At 40.1% G+C, this 17,555-nt stretch overlaps 1 protein-coding gene and 1 long non-coding RNA gene across 6 annotated transcripts in view; one reads left to right on the top strand and one right to left on the bottom strand.

Annotated features, from left to right (window-relative positions):
• Window positions 1–13,295, bottom strand: part of PHACTR1 (phosphatase and actin regulator 1) — a 450,172-nt gene extending 436,877 nt beyond the window's left edge. For 2 of the 5 annotated variants that reach the window (XM_043507024.1, XM_038389709.2), the window contains exons 1-2: window positions 13,146–13,295; window positions 10,903–11,029 (exon numbers count right to left, since the gene is read on the bottom strand). In XM_043507024.1, coding sequence (XP_043362959.1) covers window positions 10,903–10,966 — 64 coding nt within the window. In that variant the 5' untranslated portion in view covers window positions 10,967–11,029; window positions 13,146–13,295. Of the gene's footprint in view, window positions 1–10,902; window positions 11,030–12,248; window positions 12,384–13,145 lie in introns of those variants that run through there. The other 3 variants (XM_043507027.1, XM_043507025.1, XM_038389708.2) reach the window with 2 other exon arrangements.
• LOC122458408 overlaps window positions 1–17,555 on the top strand; it is a 28,747-nt gene that overhangs the window by 218 nt on the left and 10,974 nt on the right. The gene's annotated exons all lie outside the window — the stretch shown is intronic.

Genomic DNA, 17,555 nt, shown 5'->3' on the forward strand with positions numbered 1-17,555 from the left:
GAGAGAGAGGTGGGGTGGGAAAGAGGAGGAGGAGGGAGGGAAGGAAGAGGCAGAGGCGCACACACAAGGAGGGGGAGGGGGGGAGCGGAGGAAGGGGAAAGAGAGGAAAAGAGAGAGAGAGGGAGCGGGAGGGAAAACCCGTTAAGGATCTCTGGACTGGAGCAGCGAGCTCGGGAAACGCGGCCCCGCCAGCCCCTCTCCCTGCAGCCCCAGCGCAGGCTGCCCTCGGCTGAGGGGGCAGGGCCAGGGGTCACCCAGCGGGGCTCATGCAGGCAGGCGCCGCACAGCGTCCACCCCCCAGCAGGGAGGGCAATGTCCCGGTGCTCAAGTGCTCCATCATTGCCAACCGTGACTGGCTGGGGACTCGCCTGGCCAGCGGGGTAGGGAGGGAACCTCAGCACCGCCCCCATTGATTCGGGGCTGGGAGCTTGGTGTGACGGAAGTGTCCGCTTGGGGGAGCGAGGGGGTGCAAGTGTGGGAGAAAGAGACACTCACACACCCTCTTTCCCCTGGGCAAGCGTCCCGGCTGCTGAGGCCCGCGGAGGTGGGGATGACAGCACCAGCTGCGGAGGCGGTGAAACAGGACAGACTGTGACTCTAAGGTGACCCGACATTACAATTGCTGGAGAGGGACTCGCTTTTCCTTTTAATCACTTCGTGTTCTAATATTTACGCTCCTTCCACATAATCCTCACTTTTTTTTTACCCCCCCCCCCCAAAAAAAAAGAAAGAAAGAGAAAGTTTGCTTCTTCCATCCCCTCTTTCCTATAAGCGGGGAAAGAAAAATCAGCAGCGTGAGGACCAATCACCACATGCACCAGCACCAGCTCCTAGAGTAGTTGAAAACTTCTGATAATATTTCGGGATGTGCAAAGCTCCTGGAAAGTTCTGTGTATACGGTCAGATTTGGGGAATATCAAACTAAGACCCTCTTCATTGTTGGAAAAGCTGCCACAAGACTAAAGTGCTTAACTCCCCAACCCCTATGTATGCATACATGTTCCTTTCTGTGGACAAACACACTGGTAAAAGTGAAACTATTTATAGGTAATATAATTTGTAAGTGCCTAAGTGACCTAGGAGTCTCAGTTTTATTTATAAAAGTGATTTAGGCCCAGATTCTCAAGGGTATTTGGGTGCCTAACTCCCACTGAAATCAGTGGGAGTTAGGTGCCTAAATACATTTTGGGATTTGGGTCTAAGAGCCTGGGATATAGGCTTCTATGTCCTTTTGGCACTTTTGAATATTTTGCTCTGTATCTATAAGGCATAAATGCCCTTAACCTTATTTTTAGAGACGAAAAATGGTTTTGTAGTTAAGGCATTGGGCTGGGACTCAGGAGATCTAGGTTTAATTGCCAGCTTTGATGCAGACATTCTCTGTGGCCATAGGCAAATATCTGTGACCCAGTTCTCCAGCTGTAAAATAAAGAGAATACTTCCTGTCTCCTGCCCTTTTTTGTCTTATCTATTTAAATGGCAGGGGCTGTCTCTTAGACTGTTTAGCACATTGGGTCTCCAATCTCAGTTGGAATCTCTATATGGTACTATTAAACAAAACAATAATAATAAATGCTAACTTATTATTAAAGATAAACAGAATAGTAGATTATACACATTATTTTCTCACATAAATAGTAAAAGATGAGAAATATGAAAGGTGAGGGAATTCAGCAAAGTTGAATTGAGTGACAGTAGGTATCCACATGGTTATTATAAAATGTATATTATTATTTATTGTGTCAGTTCATTCCAATCAACCCATCTTTCCTCAAAGAAAGTAACTGAACTACTTGTAGGCAGTAAGTTGTTCATTTCTCTAAATTATTTTATTCTGAATTAGTCATCAGTATGACCAAACAAAAACCTATTATCCAGTTGTGTTTTAAGTTTTCCCCTATCCCTCCCAAAGCAGTGAGGTGGGACAAGGATAGTTTATCCAAATACCAATGTCATAGAACAAGTAGTGCTGTTTAGTTGTCTTCTGTTCCGGTCTTTCCTCTTATGGACCAAAATGCATAGGAATTTTAAACAGAGATGGGCATGTACCTGAACTTCAGATCTGAAACTCACCTACTCCTAAATTATTGGGAAGTTTGAGCCTAGACAGAAATCTGAATCTCTCTTTGTGGTTCAGGCCTATCTATATAATTGGCTGAAAACAGAACCCAAGTCTGAATGCTCCTGAACTTTTGGGAAGTTCAGAGCCAGATGCAAACTTTCACAGCTTGTGCCCATCTGTAGTTCTAAAGATTGCTCTTTGTGACAGCAATTCCAAAAGATGTCAGGGTAGCAGTAGCTCTGGGGGCAGCCATTATGACTTTAGCAAGGTTAAATTATTTTAGGACAGTTCCTTTACTCACCCCTGAAAATTCAAACTGTTCTTGTCTTTTACACTTCATGGCAGTAGACGCTATGAATATACTGAAGCATTCTGTACACTTTCCATGGTTGTACGGTTAAGTATAGTCAAGAGAGTGTTTTCTTTCTCCTCATATTTGAAATCTGTTCTTAAATCTAATACCTTCATAAATGTTGATACAGAGCTTTAATATTTCTGAGGTGGTTTAGTGGGTTGATTAATGAGCTGACAATGCTTGCAACCATATTATCTTAGACTGTGATCCTATAGACTCTCACTAGCTAATCAGAGACATAAAGTGGGTGACATAATATCTTTTATTGGGCCAACTTCTGCTGATGAAAGAGACACCTTGTGTCTCTAATATCCTGGGACCAACATGGCTAGGACAACACTGGAAATAGCTAATTAGGGACAGCCCTGGTCAGTGTTTGAATCAGAATCCTTAACAGAAAACTATGATGATATAGGTAGCAGTATTGGTGATTCTGTAGGTGGCAGTCTTACTCCTGTTTCTTTACTTAAACATTGTCCTATCAGGTTCTTGGGAACAAGGAGGTACCCTCGTGTGCATATGCGTTATGATACAATCTTTAATTACATGATGACATATGATTCTTTCCTAAGAACCCTGTCTCATTCAGTGCATAGGACAGATCTGTTCTGGGGGTAGAGCAGAGAAGGAGGCTATTTTTAGTGGAACCTCTGCCTCATTGGATGTTGAATTTCCATGATGTGTAGCAAATGAGGCAGGGGAAGAGAAAGGATGCTCTCATGGTTAAGGCAGTTGAAAGCTGTGCCAGAGAATTGGATTCTGTCCCTGCCACAGAGGTCCTGTGTGATTCTGGGTAAGTCATTTAACACAAGTTTTCAGAGGTGGTCACTAATTCGGTGTTCCTCATTTTGAGGGTCCCCAATATGGTACCCCAGGGTCTAATTTGTAGAAGCCCTGAGCACTCAGAGCTGAAATTGAAGTCAGTAGGAGTTGTGCTTTGAAGATATAGAATGCTGTATAATGCTAAGGACTCTGAAAAATCAGGTCCCAATGGTTTCAAATTGGGCCCCCAAAATTAGTGAATACTTGGATCTTACTCTCCGTGCTTCAGTTTCCAATTTATAAACTGGGGATAATAATGCCCTGCGTCTAACAGGGGAGTTGTGAAAATTAATTAATTAATATGTGGGAAGGACTCAGATACTATAGTAATGAGTGCCATAGAAAAGCCCATGAGAATATTAATAATTCTGTCTTCAGAGCAGGGGTTTGAATAATATGCAATAAATAAGGCATAGGGCCACATATTAAACAATGAGAAGAACACAAAATATTGAATAGCTGCTCATTAATTGAGTACTATCCATCCTGTGCATTGATTGTGGACGACACAGGGGATTGTGTGGAAAAAATAGTATGTGATCGTGTTAATAAAGACTGTATCATAATGCACACGCACAAGGGAATCAAATTAAGGTTGCACAAGCTAACTCAAGTGCTTGACTTTACAACCTTAATAACGTTCTTTTAATGTAGTTTTATTTTATGTAATGCAACTATAGATGCCCATCCAGTGCTCTAACCACCTATCCCCCAAATTAAGAATCATAACATACACAGAGGAGTCCCCCAGAAATACATCCACCTCAGCCCCACTCCTTCCTTAGCAGCCTTAGCAAACAGAATAAAAAGATTGCTCAGATGATTAACTCTTGTATATATTGAAGGAACTCCAGCTTGAGTGTCTCTGCTGATCTCAGGATATCATGGGGAGAGATGCGATCTCTCATGTAACCAGGTCCAAAATCATTTAGGGATTTATAGTTTACCAACACCTTGAATTACACATCCATATATATTAGGGGAAATAAGGAGACCATACCCATCTTGTAGTTAAGACCCTGTCTGGCCTGACACTTGGGAAATCTGGGTTCAATTCCTGGTGCTGCCACACACTTTTTATATGACCAAGGCAAGTCATATAATCTATCTGTGCTACAGTTCCCCATCTATAAAACATGAATAATGATACTTCCCCCTCCCCACTCTTCCTGTCTTATCTATTTAGATTCTAAACACTTCAGATCTGAGATGACTCTTGCTGTATGTATGGACAGAGACTAATACAATGTAATCCCCACTTCCCCTCTTCCATCTTGATTGGAGTCCCTAGGTGCTACCATATTACAAATGACTAATAATAAAACTGCATTTTTCTACTGGCGGGTTAGTGCTAGGTTTCTATTTGTCTGTCAATCAGCAACTCTCAAATGCCCAATACCTATCAGGTTTAGCCCTGACAGTACATTATTAACTAAATTTAACAAAAGCTGCTACAGTACATGTTCATTTTACAGAATCACATGGCCTACCACAATAAAACACTGGTGGAAATAGCGCCTATTTCTGATATGGGCCGAGCTGTTTTAAAAAAATATTTTCCTTTCAAATTTCATGCCAATTTTTAATCTAGCATTTTGATTTTTAAGATCAAAGCATAAGGCAAGAGTTGGAGCATATTTAGTAATTTCAAACATTTAGATTATGATAAAGTAAACATTTGTAGTGGACTGTAAACTGTAGCAGCCAATTAACAGGAATGAACAGTAATGAGGATGAAAGAAAATTACCCTCTGCACTGGAAATATTGTATTCAGCATCATCATCATTTCAATTAGGAAAGCATTTTTCATTTGCAAAATAAACATGTAAAAATAGTCATTAAACCAAATTTAGGGCATGACCTTTGAAAAGTGAGTAGAATGATTCTCATTCACTTCAGTGGCAGTTGGATCACATTCTTAGAGACCATTGAAAATTTTTATTTTATTTCATTTTCATCTGGTGAAAGAACACACTAAGGAAAAGTTCAACTTAGTGGCCTGAGCCTGCAACTTTGATTTCAGTGGGAGTTGAGGACATTCAGCATCTTCCAGAATCAGACTCTTCATTAAATAACTTCCTGCTGATGCCACCCTTACGGAGCTGAAAGATGGAATCTGTTTGCTGCAGTTAACATACTGAGCGATGGAGGGAGATGGAAAGATGTGTCCAAAGATGAGTTTGTATTTATTGTAAACAAAGAAAAAGAGTGTGTTTTTCTGCTCACTTATTTGGAATTCAATTTTTGCCTTGCTAGCTCTATCTACTTGGGTCTGGCACATATTCACTTTGATTACAGCTGGGTAAATACTGCAAAAATGTTTTCTTGAATATTTATTCAAATTTTTAAATGGTTTGCATCTACCATATTTCCAGCTCTTCTGTGCAAATTTTTGCAAACAAATTTACTGACAGGAACATTCATGGAAAAAATGGCTTTTAATTAAATATTGGAAAATATTCAGAGGGAACAAAGTTTTAATTAATAAATGCTAGTAATTTTCTAAATAAAAATGCCCCTATCTCCAGGACATACATAGTTAGAAATTAGATGGACTCTTTCCTCCATGATTTCAAAGCACTTTACATAGTGACATTGGGAAAGGTGGAGGGACACATTTAAAACTAGATATTGTACATTCATGATCACTTAAAAGATTAAATTCAGCATGTTAAATTACAATTAGAGCTGGTCAAATTTATTTTACCAATCTATTTGAACCCACTGATGAATGGCCTTTACAATTTTTTGTTTGCTTTGCAAAATGTTGACTTGTTGAATTTTTCATTTTCCGTGAAAAATGCTGTGCCTTTTTGACTTTTTCAAAATTGTAATGAGAAATTATCAAAACCTTATTGGTTTTTTTGTTTACTGAAAACTTGGTGTTTGATGAACACAAAATTTTAATACCTGCGTTGATAATATTTTTGCTATTTTTTGGACACATTTTAGGAATTAAAAACAAAAAACAAAAAATCACAAAAAATTCCTACCCCCCTCCCAAAGTCATCAATCCATATCAAGCCCTTTGAAATGAAAACAAGTTTGAAGTTTCTTGTGAAATGGCTTTTTTTCATTTTTAACCAGCTCTAATAATATTTTAAAGCTGAACATTTATTCGCAATACACCTGCCATTCTGATTTCTGTTCCAACAAGACTTCAGGAATCATTACTTGCATAATGCTGTGTCATCTCCTAATAGCAGAGGACCTTGCATGAGTTGTTGTTTTTTTATTTTCTAATATTTTCTCAATGTATTAACATACTTAGCTTGAACCGTGTAACTGTTTAACTGTACAGAAAGTGACATGTTTTTGATGTATATAACTGAAAAAAACTTCAGTGATCTGGAAATAGACCTAAAGATATGATATTTTGTGTTGAAGCTTAAGTTTTTGAGGAAAAACAGATTTCTTAGTGCAAATTTTGAATAAGTTGTTTTTTGGGAACATCTATGAATTGATTTTAATGGGATATAGCTGATGCTGATTGAATGGGATACTTATCTAGTACTTATTTTCATTAGGTAAGAATAAGAGCCTATTAACTGTTTGGCTGCACTTAGACTGCATTTCATCACTGGCATTCTCTCCTCTTGCCACTTTTCCCCCTTGCGTAGAATTCACAATAGCTGTACATAGCATAGACAGAAGTTGTCTAAGTGTTTTGATCCAAGAATGTCTAAAAATAACTTAAAAATTAAAGATACAAATTATGAGTATTTTTCTATGGCCACATGCAAGCTGTGGGTTCAATTGGTTGCTGATGACATGTGCATATGGGTTATGGAAAGTGGAATGACTAATTTATTATCTTTTCACTTTAGTTTCCTTTTAAAATCAGATTCTAAAGAACAATATGTTAAGGATTAGAGAAATAGGGGGAGGTTAAAAGGGGAAGAAAGAGTGAGATTGTGTATGAGCATTAGAAAGGAGCATAACTGGTCATATGTGAGTAATGTTTTACATACATATGATTCCTGGATAAATATATTCTCACAGTAATAAGTCCTGATTCTATAGTATGCTCCATTTATAGTTTATAATGTAATAACTTAAATAAGACAAAATAATAATAATAAATAATACCTGTAATAATTTAATTTGTGATCATTATGTATTTACTGACAGATTATGTCCATCTCTTTTTGACTTGACCAAAATGCAATTAAAAAAATACAAATATGCTCTTTGATTGTATGATTTGAGACAAAATTTTAACATCATGCAATCATTCTAGGTGAATCTGGCAGCAACACCTCTAGTTAAAGTTGTGTAATGTTTTCCATTATAAGATTCTGTTTTCAGTTGCTTATAACTTTGCCAAACTTTAACTGTTTGAACTAAAATGTTCACACTAGGTGCCTTCTTCAGGTTGTATTTTTAGGAAAGTTTCAGTTAAAATGGCTTAGCCATTTCCAAGAATGAGATAAAGGAAAAAATACATTGTTTTGCCCAGGATTAAACCAAAACCATACAACTGTAAAACTGAGAAATTGTAGTGCCTCTGTGCTTTGAAGGACAGACTTAAAATTTGGCAAGGGGTACCGAGTGCTGGGAATGTTCTCTTTGCCATTTATGACAATATGCCCAGATTGGCAAAATTTAGAACCTCTGAAAATCTCAGTTCACTCATGCTCAGCAGCGGCTTGTTAAAGGCTGGCAGGTAAATTCTCTGAGGATTCTGTCTGCACCTGGAATGCTCCATCCCTCAGCTCCTATTGCTGACCAGAATGTGTATGCACCATCCGCACAGAGTGATGGAGCATGCTCCAGCCCAGAGTGGCAAGGGCTGCCCCTGCTATTGCCAGGGACTGTTGTGGCCCCAGTCACCAGAACTGAGAGTGGCAAAACTGTTTCTGCTGTGCTTTCACTGCTCCCCCTACTGGAACTCAGGCAGAGAAAAGGAGGAGCAGCAAGCAGCCTCACACAAATAAAGAGGAAAAGTTGGTGTGTGGGGGGGAGGTTGAGGGGGGAGGGTTACAAAAGCTGTGGGGAAGAGATCTGACGAGCATGGGGTGGCAGACAGATAATAAGGACAGGAACCCGGGTGGAGGGTGGGGATAGGAGCAGAGGGGAACAAGTGGAATAGAAGTGGAGAGGGAAAGGGACAGGTACCAGTGAGGTGCATAAAAGCAGACGAACAAAGGGACATCAGTCCAGGAAGGAAAATAGGGCAGAGATGCTGGTGGGGAGAGGGCAGAAGGTTCTATAACCACTACACACCAGCACAGTCCTGTCAGAACCTGGCATTGAACCCAGGATTTCTGAATCTCACAATGCTGCTACTGTCAGCACATAGCTGTGAAACCCACTGGTGCTTGTCCACAAAGAGGAAGACACCCTACTACCACTACCTACCCTATCCTACCCACCCTACTACCACCAAGTGATAGAGGTCTGTGTGGTGGGTCTAAAGGTCACCACCCTGCTGATGATCCAGGTGGTGATAATTCTTCATGATGGAAGTTCTGGGTTTTGAGTTTGTTTTTTAAAAACTTAGGAAATTACCTACAAAAAACCCTATGTTAAAGGAAAGTTAAGATTTCAAAATCAAGTACCCGGATGCTAAGAAATGCCTGTGCAATTTTAATTTGGCCCTCTTGTGCATATGCATTATGATACACTCTTTTCCACAGAACACCTGCCTCATTTAGTGCATTGGATGTTTGTCAATTGATATGGAAATCTAAGACAGTAAGTCAAGCAAGTTACAGATTTCTGAATTCCGGTTTTCCTTTCTGTGAAGTCATAGGGGGGTCTGTCCTCATACTGATGCGGGATGATATATTATTAATATTATTTCTATCACAATACTTAGGTGTGCATAGCATTTTAGAGATGAAGTAATTAAAAACAAAACAAAACAGACCTCTGCCCCTTGGAGCTTTCAATCTATTTGCTTGGTCTTACTAGGTGCTTAAGGTCCTGAATTACCACTGTTTGATGCAGAAGGTTACAATGGGACAAGGGAAGAGCTGCAGATCTATCTTTAAATGGTTTCCCTATGCATCTTGTATAAGTGGGGTCCAGCTGAAATTCTAGCCCATTGACTGGAATAGCAGCTGCAATTGGCTGTGCAGCGTTGCCACACTTAAGTCCCGGGGTGAGGGTGGTGCACATCTGTGTCCAGCATGAATGCTTGGGTTTTATGGAGGTGGAAAGTGCATTTCACCTTAAAAAACCTGATCTGGTGTGGCATACAGTGTCTATTAGTTTGACTATAAATTTGATTACCAACTGAACAAAGTTTGTTACAGAAAAACTGGACTTTCTTTTCAAGTGTAAGTGCAGTAAGTGAAAATAAAGCTGAAACTGGATTGAGCTATTTGGACTAGTGGTTCTCAACCTGTGGCCTGCGGGCTGCTTGCGGCCCGGTCAGCACACAGCTGCGGCCAATGTGACATCCTCAGGACCACACAGGAGTTATATATAGTGTGTGGATGTGGCTCACATAACACAAAGAGAGCAGCATATGCAGTCCACAATGGTAAATAGGTTGAGAACCACTGATTTGGACCTTACATTTACCAACCTCACAGTTTTTATAATGCCTTTAAGTTCTGCTATTAAAATATTATTCCTGAAGATATTTTTGCCCTCCCTCCCCACCCCTCCCCCCCAGTAAATGGGCTTTTTTTAGTATCCTCATTGGATTTCCAAAAATTAGAGATGGTGGAAAAATGGTGATGTTTTTTCACAAAACATTTCAAAGTGTTCTTTTTTCCCCCATGGATTTCAAAAAGGAACATGTCTTGAGTTATTTGTTTTATTTCCTCCCTCTTCCTTCCCCTTTTACTTTTTTCCTTCTTTCTGCCCCTGCTCCTTTTCCATTTTGCCACTGACAAAGAAAGGGGGGAAAAGATATAAACTAAAATCACCCCCAATTTTTATTTTTAACATATCATAGAAAATGTGGAAAATAAGTTTTTTAATTAAAACATTTTTGCTTTTAAAAAAAAAGTAAATTTTTCAATTAAAACATCTGTTTGAAAAATTTTACCCAACTCCTGTATCTATTCTATCATCACTATGCTATTGGGCCCACATTTTGTAACGGATGTTAATGAACAGTACAAATATGTTGTTTGGAAGTTGTGCAGTGGAACACTTTGGAGTTTTCCTGTATAATTTGTGCTAGTCAGTTAGAGCCTTAGAAATAAGATTATGCACCAAAGTATTAATCTGATAACATTTGGAGCACTGGAAGGAAGAAGGGACTTTGGGGCGGGGGGGGGGAAGTGCTTGTCATGCCTAAGAAGTGAGTGGAGGGGGCTATTATTCGTGACTCCAAGGGACCAGAGGAAGCCATACACAGTAGCTGCAATTGATGCATCTGTACAAGAGGTGTAGCACAAATCTCTACCCTACCTTCCCTGCACTACCTGTTGTGCCAAGGGAGAGATCTCTCATCACAAAACATGTTCTACCCTTTGGTTTTGGCTGTGCTGCCAGCTGCTGTAATGGCTCACTCATAGGCTCAGAGGGAGCAAATCAACCCACTTACTGTTTCCCGGTCTTCTTGTGTGGCTGTTTTTGGGGGAAAGGACTCCCTGTGCTTTCTTCCCCTTCAACAGTTCACCTACAAGGGGGCAGCCATAATTTGACCCCATATATGTAACACAATTATATTTCTGATTTTCTGTCTCAAGTGTTTTTTACCTTGAGCTCCTTGACTATACAACATCATTCTGTGAGCAGACTCAACATCCAAAAAATAGTCCATCTTGGAGGAACTTTTTGTTGTCAATAAGTCTTCCTCTTCAAAGCGATGTGATCAGTCAAATTCCTGGGGGGAAAAAACAACTAAAGATCAAACATACAAATATAAATAAAAATCACAGTTTTTTTCTGAGTAAAGAATTCTGCATGCAGTATCTAAAACATTCCATTCTGGCATATCAGAGTGGATCTGAGAAAAGAATCGAAAACCATCATGCATAGAATATTTTTAAACCGCAGATTTTAGTTTCAAAGAATAATTTTTCAAATCCACAGCTGAAGAAAATATGAGGAAAGTAGAAATACCAAACACAAACATGATTCCTAGAATTATCAGTGATATCCCATTCACAACCTGCATCCCTCCACAACATATGCTTGTTTTACCCACCTGATACATCCTTTCTTAAACTAAGATTGTAAGAACTTTGGGGTAGGGGCCATCTTTTACTTTATGTCTGTATAATGCCTAGCACAACAAGATCCCAACCTGATTAGGGCCTCTAGGCACTACAATAAAACAAATGATAATAATATTTATGTTAAAAACACAAACATTTCACCAGACAGAACAGAAATAGATTGCACTACAGCAGGTATACCATTCCACCGAAAGACAAGAAAACCAACTCTTCCCCCTGGCCCCCTTCTTTACACTGAGTTAGAGTAGCAGCAGAACTTCACACCATCAGCTTTTAACATGTCTGATAACAGGTATAGTCAGTGCAATGTCAAGCACTCTTAACATTGATTCTTGGCTGACCTTTTCCTTGCAGTATTCTCTTGAACCCATTTATGGTATATAGTCTATGAGTTAACCTCTCCTCTGACATACAGTGTTCCTTGTGTGATACACATTGACATGTCAATTATCATGAACCTTTCCCTACCTTCCTGTTGCCTCTTGCATTTTCTTTCACTTCACACAGCAATTATATATATTGTATATTTAAAGTCCAGCAGTTACTGAAAATTACACTGGCATTTCTTTGCATCTTTCCCAGCATGTATGCTAGATGTATAAGCAGCTATATAAATATCACCAATAACCTTCATTTTTAAAAAAAAGAGATCAATAACCCTTCCTCTTTCAGAGCATTTCTTTTATGGTGGTGTGAAAGAATGATCCTCACTTCAAGCAATATCTTGAATTCCAAAGTATAAATCTATTTGTTTGGAACAACATGTAAAATCATTTTCAATTTACAAACCTATACTAATGAGAAAACTTCTAAAATTCTTCAACATATCACTATATTGAATCATTCTGAACAAATGATACTTACTGCAAATAACAAGAGCTGCCTGCCAGTGGTGGAAGCTCCTGTAGTTTCAGGGAGGGCTTCCTTGATCTTACTAAATGTCCCCAGTGTAAGCAAACAATTTTGATTGTTTGATTGCAACTCTGATGAATAATGCATAACGTCAACTGGACTTCCTTTATCTGATAAAAATGGCCAGGAGATGTTGTTACTTAGCAACAGAAGGTGACACTACTATCAACTCCCCCACACCCTCCACACTGAAGGAATAAACCCTTGATAAAACTTTCCCAAGGAAAAAAAGAAAAAAAACCAATCCTATTTCTAGTTCCTTTATTAATTTGTTTTTTGCTCTTATCTTGATCACTTTCCCTTTCAGAAGCTCAGAAAACTTGAATTGTGTTATAATGATTAACTGAAGCATTTTGTTTTTTCTAATAATTTACTTTTACTGACCTGGACCCCCTTTCACTATTTACCACAAAAGTAATGAGACTATGAAGTATTTTACAGTAAAATGAATACAGTATGAATACAGTAAGATGAATAATAATGTCATAATGAGACTGTTCAGAAATCACTCCTATTTTATCTGGTGCTGTGTGTTGGGTAAGGCTGTTTTGCACAGTTCAGAAAGGCACTAAATGCATTCAATATTCCAAGGATGCCATAAAAGCCGCAGGTTATCCAGAAGCCTTTCTCACTGTGATATTCTTACTTTTTGTATTAACTCACTGTGGAATATGTGCAAAAATCTGATATAATAGTCTCTAGGAATCATCATATTTCTATATAGTATGTAGCTTTGTACAAAATACACAATGAAGCTTTTCCCAGTAGCTGTACATTGCTAAAGAGCAAAGGCACTATATAAAAGAATTACAAAAAAATAAAAGCTCAGCTTAGCAGATAGGTACTTACCAATATTACTGATTTCTTTCCATCCTACTGGCTTGAAAAAGGACTAAGCAATGTAACCAGTCTGTGAGCCAGAGCGAACAGCTTCAAATTGTCACTTCAACCTCAAAATCAAGAGTACAGAGTAGAGAAAGGTGATGGATCTGCTGTTTTATATTATGATGAAATGAAACATCTTAGTACAGATCTGAGTGAACTGCTTTTTATATTACATTAGCCTGCTAATTTGAGGAAATTGAAAGGCTTTGTTTTACTGTCTTTTATCTGTTCTCTTTGCTACCCCCTCAATTTAATTTGCATTTAAAATTATTCTTATAGCTTCACTGCTCTTCAAGGTGTGGAGTATTTTTTAATCACGATGAATGTTCAGTATGGTTTTGTGCAATGCCACTTTTATTCTGAGCCAGAAAACATTGTGAGTAATTATAATTGCTAGTTATTTGCTAGAACGAAATAGAGTGGTTGTCTGATGCAGTTTCTGATTTTTCCTCCAAATAGCAGTGCACTGTAGCAAAACTGCTCAGTCAAAGCTTGAATAAAAATATCAAATCAAATGGCACTATTTCATCTCCTGATAACTTCAATATTCAAATCCATGTACATTGGAAACTGAATATTTTTCCACTGTTGTCTTTTTAATAATATTATGCTATTTCTGTTTTTGAAATGAACTTACATATTTAGTAGAGATATTGTAAAATACATTTTTGATTGGTTCCAGTTCATATTGTTTAATCCCCTTGAGGAATCTTCACAAAGTTTGGGGTTCAAATGAAGCCAGGGAACGAAAGGGAAATTGTTAAGTTTCACCTGGTTTTGTCCCCAGAACCTAAGGCAGGACCCCACTCCTTCCAACAAGTCTTGGGACCCTCCTGTTGCTTCTGATCTATGAGAGGAGAAAGGAGTGACTGATAGACCCTACATTTTCACCCCTCCTCTTCCTGTACTTTAAGGTGGGAGAAAGGTCAGGAAACATGGTCAAGCCTACTCTTCCTATATCCACAGAAATTCCGTTCAACGAAGCAGGTATAACCTCTGAAACTGATTGCTACAAAATATCACTAATGCTAAATACAGTACTTGGGATTCAGAAAAGGATTAGACATTTATTTGGCTAATGAGAAGCTCCATTGGATAGCATAACATTTTCAGGAGGGAAATAAAATGAACTTTAAAATCCCATGAGAGACTAAGCTATCAGGAAAGGAACTAAATGCCAGTGCAATACTTCTTGTCACTCACTATGGATGCTACAGGGCATAAGCTAACTTCTAACTGATGGGAGTTAGAAAGTAACTTCCCCGAAGGGAAGGTTATTGCATAATTTTCCATTTCGTGGTTTCTTACACATTCGTCTCAAGTATCTGCTACTGACCACAGTTGGAGACAAGGTCTTGTACTAGCTGGATCACTGGCCAGGCCTGGTATAGCAATTCCCGTATTCCTCATCTGCAGCACGACTCTGAATGTACATGGGCGAGAAGGAAAATGTGGCAAACTCTGCCCCATTCCTGCTTAAGAGTAATATGTTAACACCGCCTCATCAGATTTTAATATGTCTTCCTCCTTCTCCTTCTCATGATTTTCACAAACTTCATTGTCCTTATCTATATTGAGTGACAAGAAGTATAGTTACTTGACTCATCATCACCTCTGTTGACCAGTACATTGGCATTGAGCACCTTTCGTGATAGCTTAGTCCTTCTTGGGGTTTTGAAGTTGACTTTAACTTGCAATGCAAAAGTTGTGACAAGTGGAAAAATAATGGTCTGATTTGGAGTTGGGCAGCAGCAGGGAAGATAATGATACCTATCTGTAGCTAATACATCTATCTAGATTGTTATATGGCACCTATCATTCTAGGAGAATTCTCATCTGCCCTGTTTCAGAGTAGCAGCCGTGTTAGTCTGTATTCGCAAAAAGAAAAGGAGTTCTTGTGGCACCTTAGAGACTAACAAATTTATTTGAGCATAAGCTTTCGTGAGCTACAGCTCACTTCTGCCCTGTTAGGCAACTTTGGAGCCCTGAGCTACAGCATGGGCCAAGATCTGGCCCTCAGTTTAGAGAGATATACCTCTCTGCACTAAGAGGGGGAAAAAGTTATCTCCAGCTCAGCTGAAAGGATTGCAGGCCTGGAAAAATATTTAACTGTAAAAGGACTGTTTCTAGTTTGTGTGTGAACCCAAAACTAGGTGATTTTATGTGGTCTGGAAACTCATAAGAAAAGATTTGCACAGCTGTTCTGCTAATGAGGAACATACTCTGAATTTGTTTGTTGTCAGGGATGGTAAATTCAGAGGGCACCCCTGTGATAAAATGACAGAACCATAAAACCATACCAGGAAGGCAGTATGCAAACTTATCCCCACAGCTCTATCAATGCAACCAGCAAAATACTTATTATGGAAGAACTAGACCTCTTCTAAGCACAGATTTCTAATCATGATCATCAATAATCATGATAATCAATGCAATGGTTTTGTAATGTGCACAAAATGTATCCCCAGGACTAGAGGAAACCAGCAAACTCACTTCATTTGTGACAGACTTTTTTTTAAACTATGTTAGAGAAATACTTGATAAAAAATTTGTATACATGGAAAAATCTGAGTCCAGGCTTCCAAATGTTAAGTTTAAATAACTTACTACATCACATTTGATTTTTTTCCCAAAGGCAAGAAAATGAAAATAATTGAACACTTGGCATTTACAAGATGAGAGTAGCCTTATGGTTTTCTAGCAGTCAGATACTTCCCCCCCCCTTCCCCACTCTGAACTCTCTATTGCGAGCATAACTGCGACTGTAATGACTCACAGGCTGAAATTTTTTTTGCTGCTGACAAACACTAATATTAACCCAAAAGAAAGTGGGAGAGAGAATGTAATGTGTGACTGAAGAAAGTGTAGGCAAGGTGATTATTATAGGAAGTTGTTTCCTGAGGGATACATTCAGCTTAAAGAAAAATATAAAAGATTAAAGCCCACTAAGCTGTGAAGAATAGTTTTTTATTATAATTATTAACCTTGTGCTTAGATGGACCAAAAAGAAAGAACTAGTAACAAAACTGGAATATGTTCTCTGTTTCTGATCCCCTAACATAAGAGAGACATTACAATAAATAAAGGATGTAGTAAAATACATAGAACTGTTCAAATAACAGTGTCTCACAGCACTTTACATTATATAAAATATTACTCACAATGTTTTCAAAAGTGTCCATGAATTTTGGATGACACCACTCGGGGTGCCCCTGCTCAAGACAACTGTGAGTTTCAAGATGGTTAGCTAAAATTGGAGGCCTCCAAAATTTGTAGATGCTTCTGAAATCTTAACCATAAAGTCAATAGCCTGTAATCATTCAACTATAAAAATATCTTGGGTGATATTCTGGCCTCATTAAAGTCAATAGGAGATTTGCCATTCAGTTTAATCGGATCAGGACTTCATCCCTATAGTTTGGTCCTGAAGATGTCTGTAAAGATCTTAAAATACTTGAGATGGAGACTGTAGGGCAATGAATGGGATTATATGACAGGGTTGCCTTTGACAGCAGGGGACAGGTCTCAGTAACCCAAGAGGTCCTATGAGAGTAGATATTCTGTGTGAAAGGCGTCCAGGCTATAGTGATATGAGCAGGGCCGGTGCAAGGATATTTTGCGCCCTAGGCGAAACTTCCACCTTGCGCCCCACCCCCATTGCATATCGGTTCATTGAGGGGCAAATCCCAATGAGCCTTTATAGACCCCAGGGGCCAGCCATGCCCATGGGCTGCTCCCCAGACCAGGTTCTGCCCTCCCCGCCCCCTGAACTCCCATGGAGGGTGCACAGCCCCCCCCACAAGCCCTCCCCACCCTACCCACCCCAGCGGCCCCCCACCCCGAGCTGCGGATCCACTCACTGGCTTTGCTGGGCCACTGTAGCAGCTCAGCAGGGAGGAGCTGCCTTCCGGAGGCACTGGAGAGCCAGAGCGTTGCACTTGCGGCGGCGGCAAGTCCCAGCCATGGAAGAGTCGGCACAGCACAGGGGGGCAACAGCCCTGCAAAGGTGGCGGCGCTGCTAGTGGGGAGCAGCCATGCCCCCCGTCCCTCCTGCCTGGGCTACGGCCCGGTGCCCCCCCGGGGGCTCCTGCAGGCTGCAGCAGATGCATGTGGGCTCTGGCCTCCGTGCGCCCCCTGGCTCCTCCCTCGCCGCGCTTGGGCTCTGTGGCTCCTGGGTGTTGGAGCCACTACCGGGGCACAGGGCCCTGAGCCTGCTCCGGGAGGGCAGAGGCAGCTCACATGCCCGGGAGCCACAGAGCCCAAGCGCAGCAAAGGGGGGAGCTGAAGGGCGCGCCTTCCCGGGCTGCAGCCCAGCACCCCCATGGGAGCGCCTGCAGCAGATGCATGCGGGCGGTGGCCCCCGTGCTGCCTCCC

The sequence above is a fragment of the Dermochelys coriacea genome, chromosome 2 (assembly GCF_009764565.3).
Source record: "Dermochelys coriacea isolate rDerCor1 chromosome 2, rDerCor1.pri.v4, whole genome shotgun sequence".
Lineage (NCBI taxonomy): Eukaryota > Metazoa > Chordata > Testudines > Dermochelyidae > Dermochelys > Dermochelys coriacea.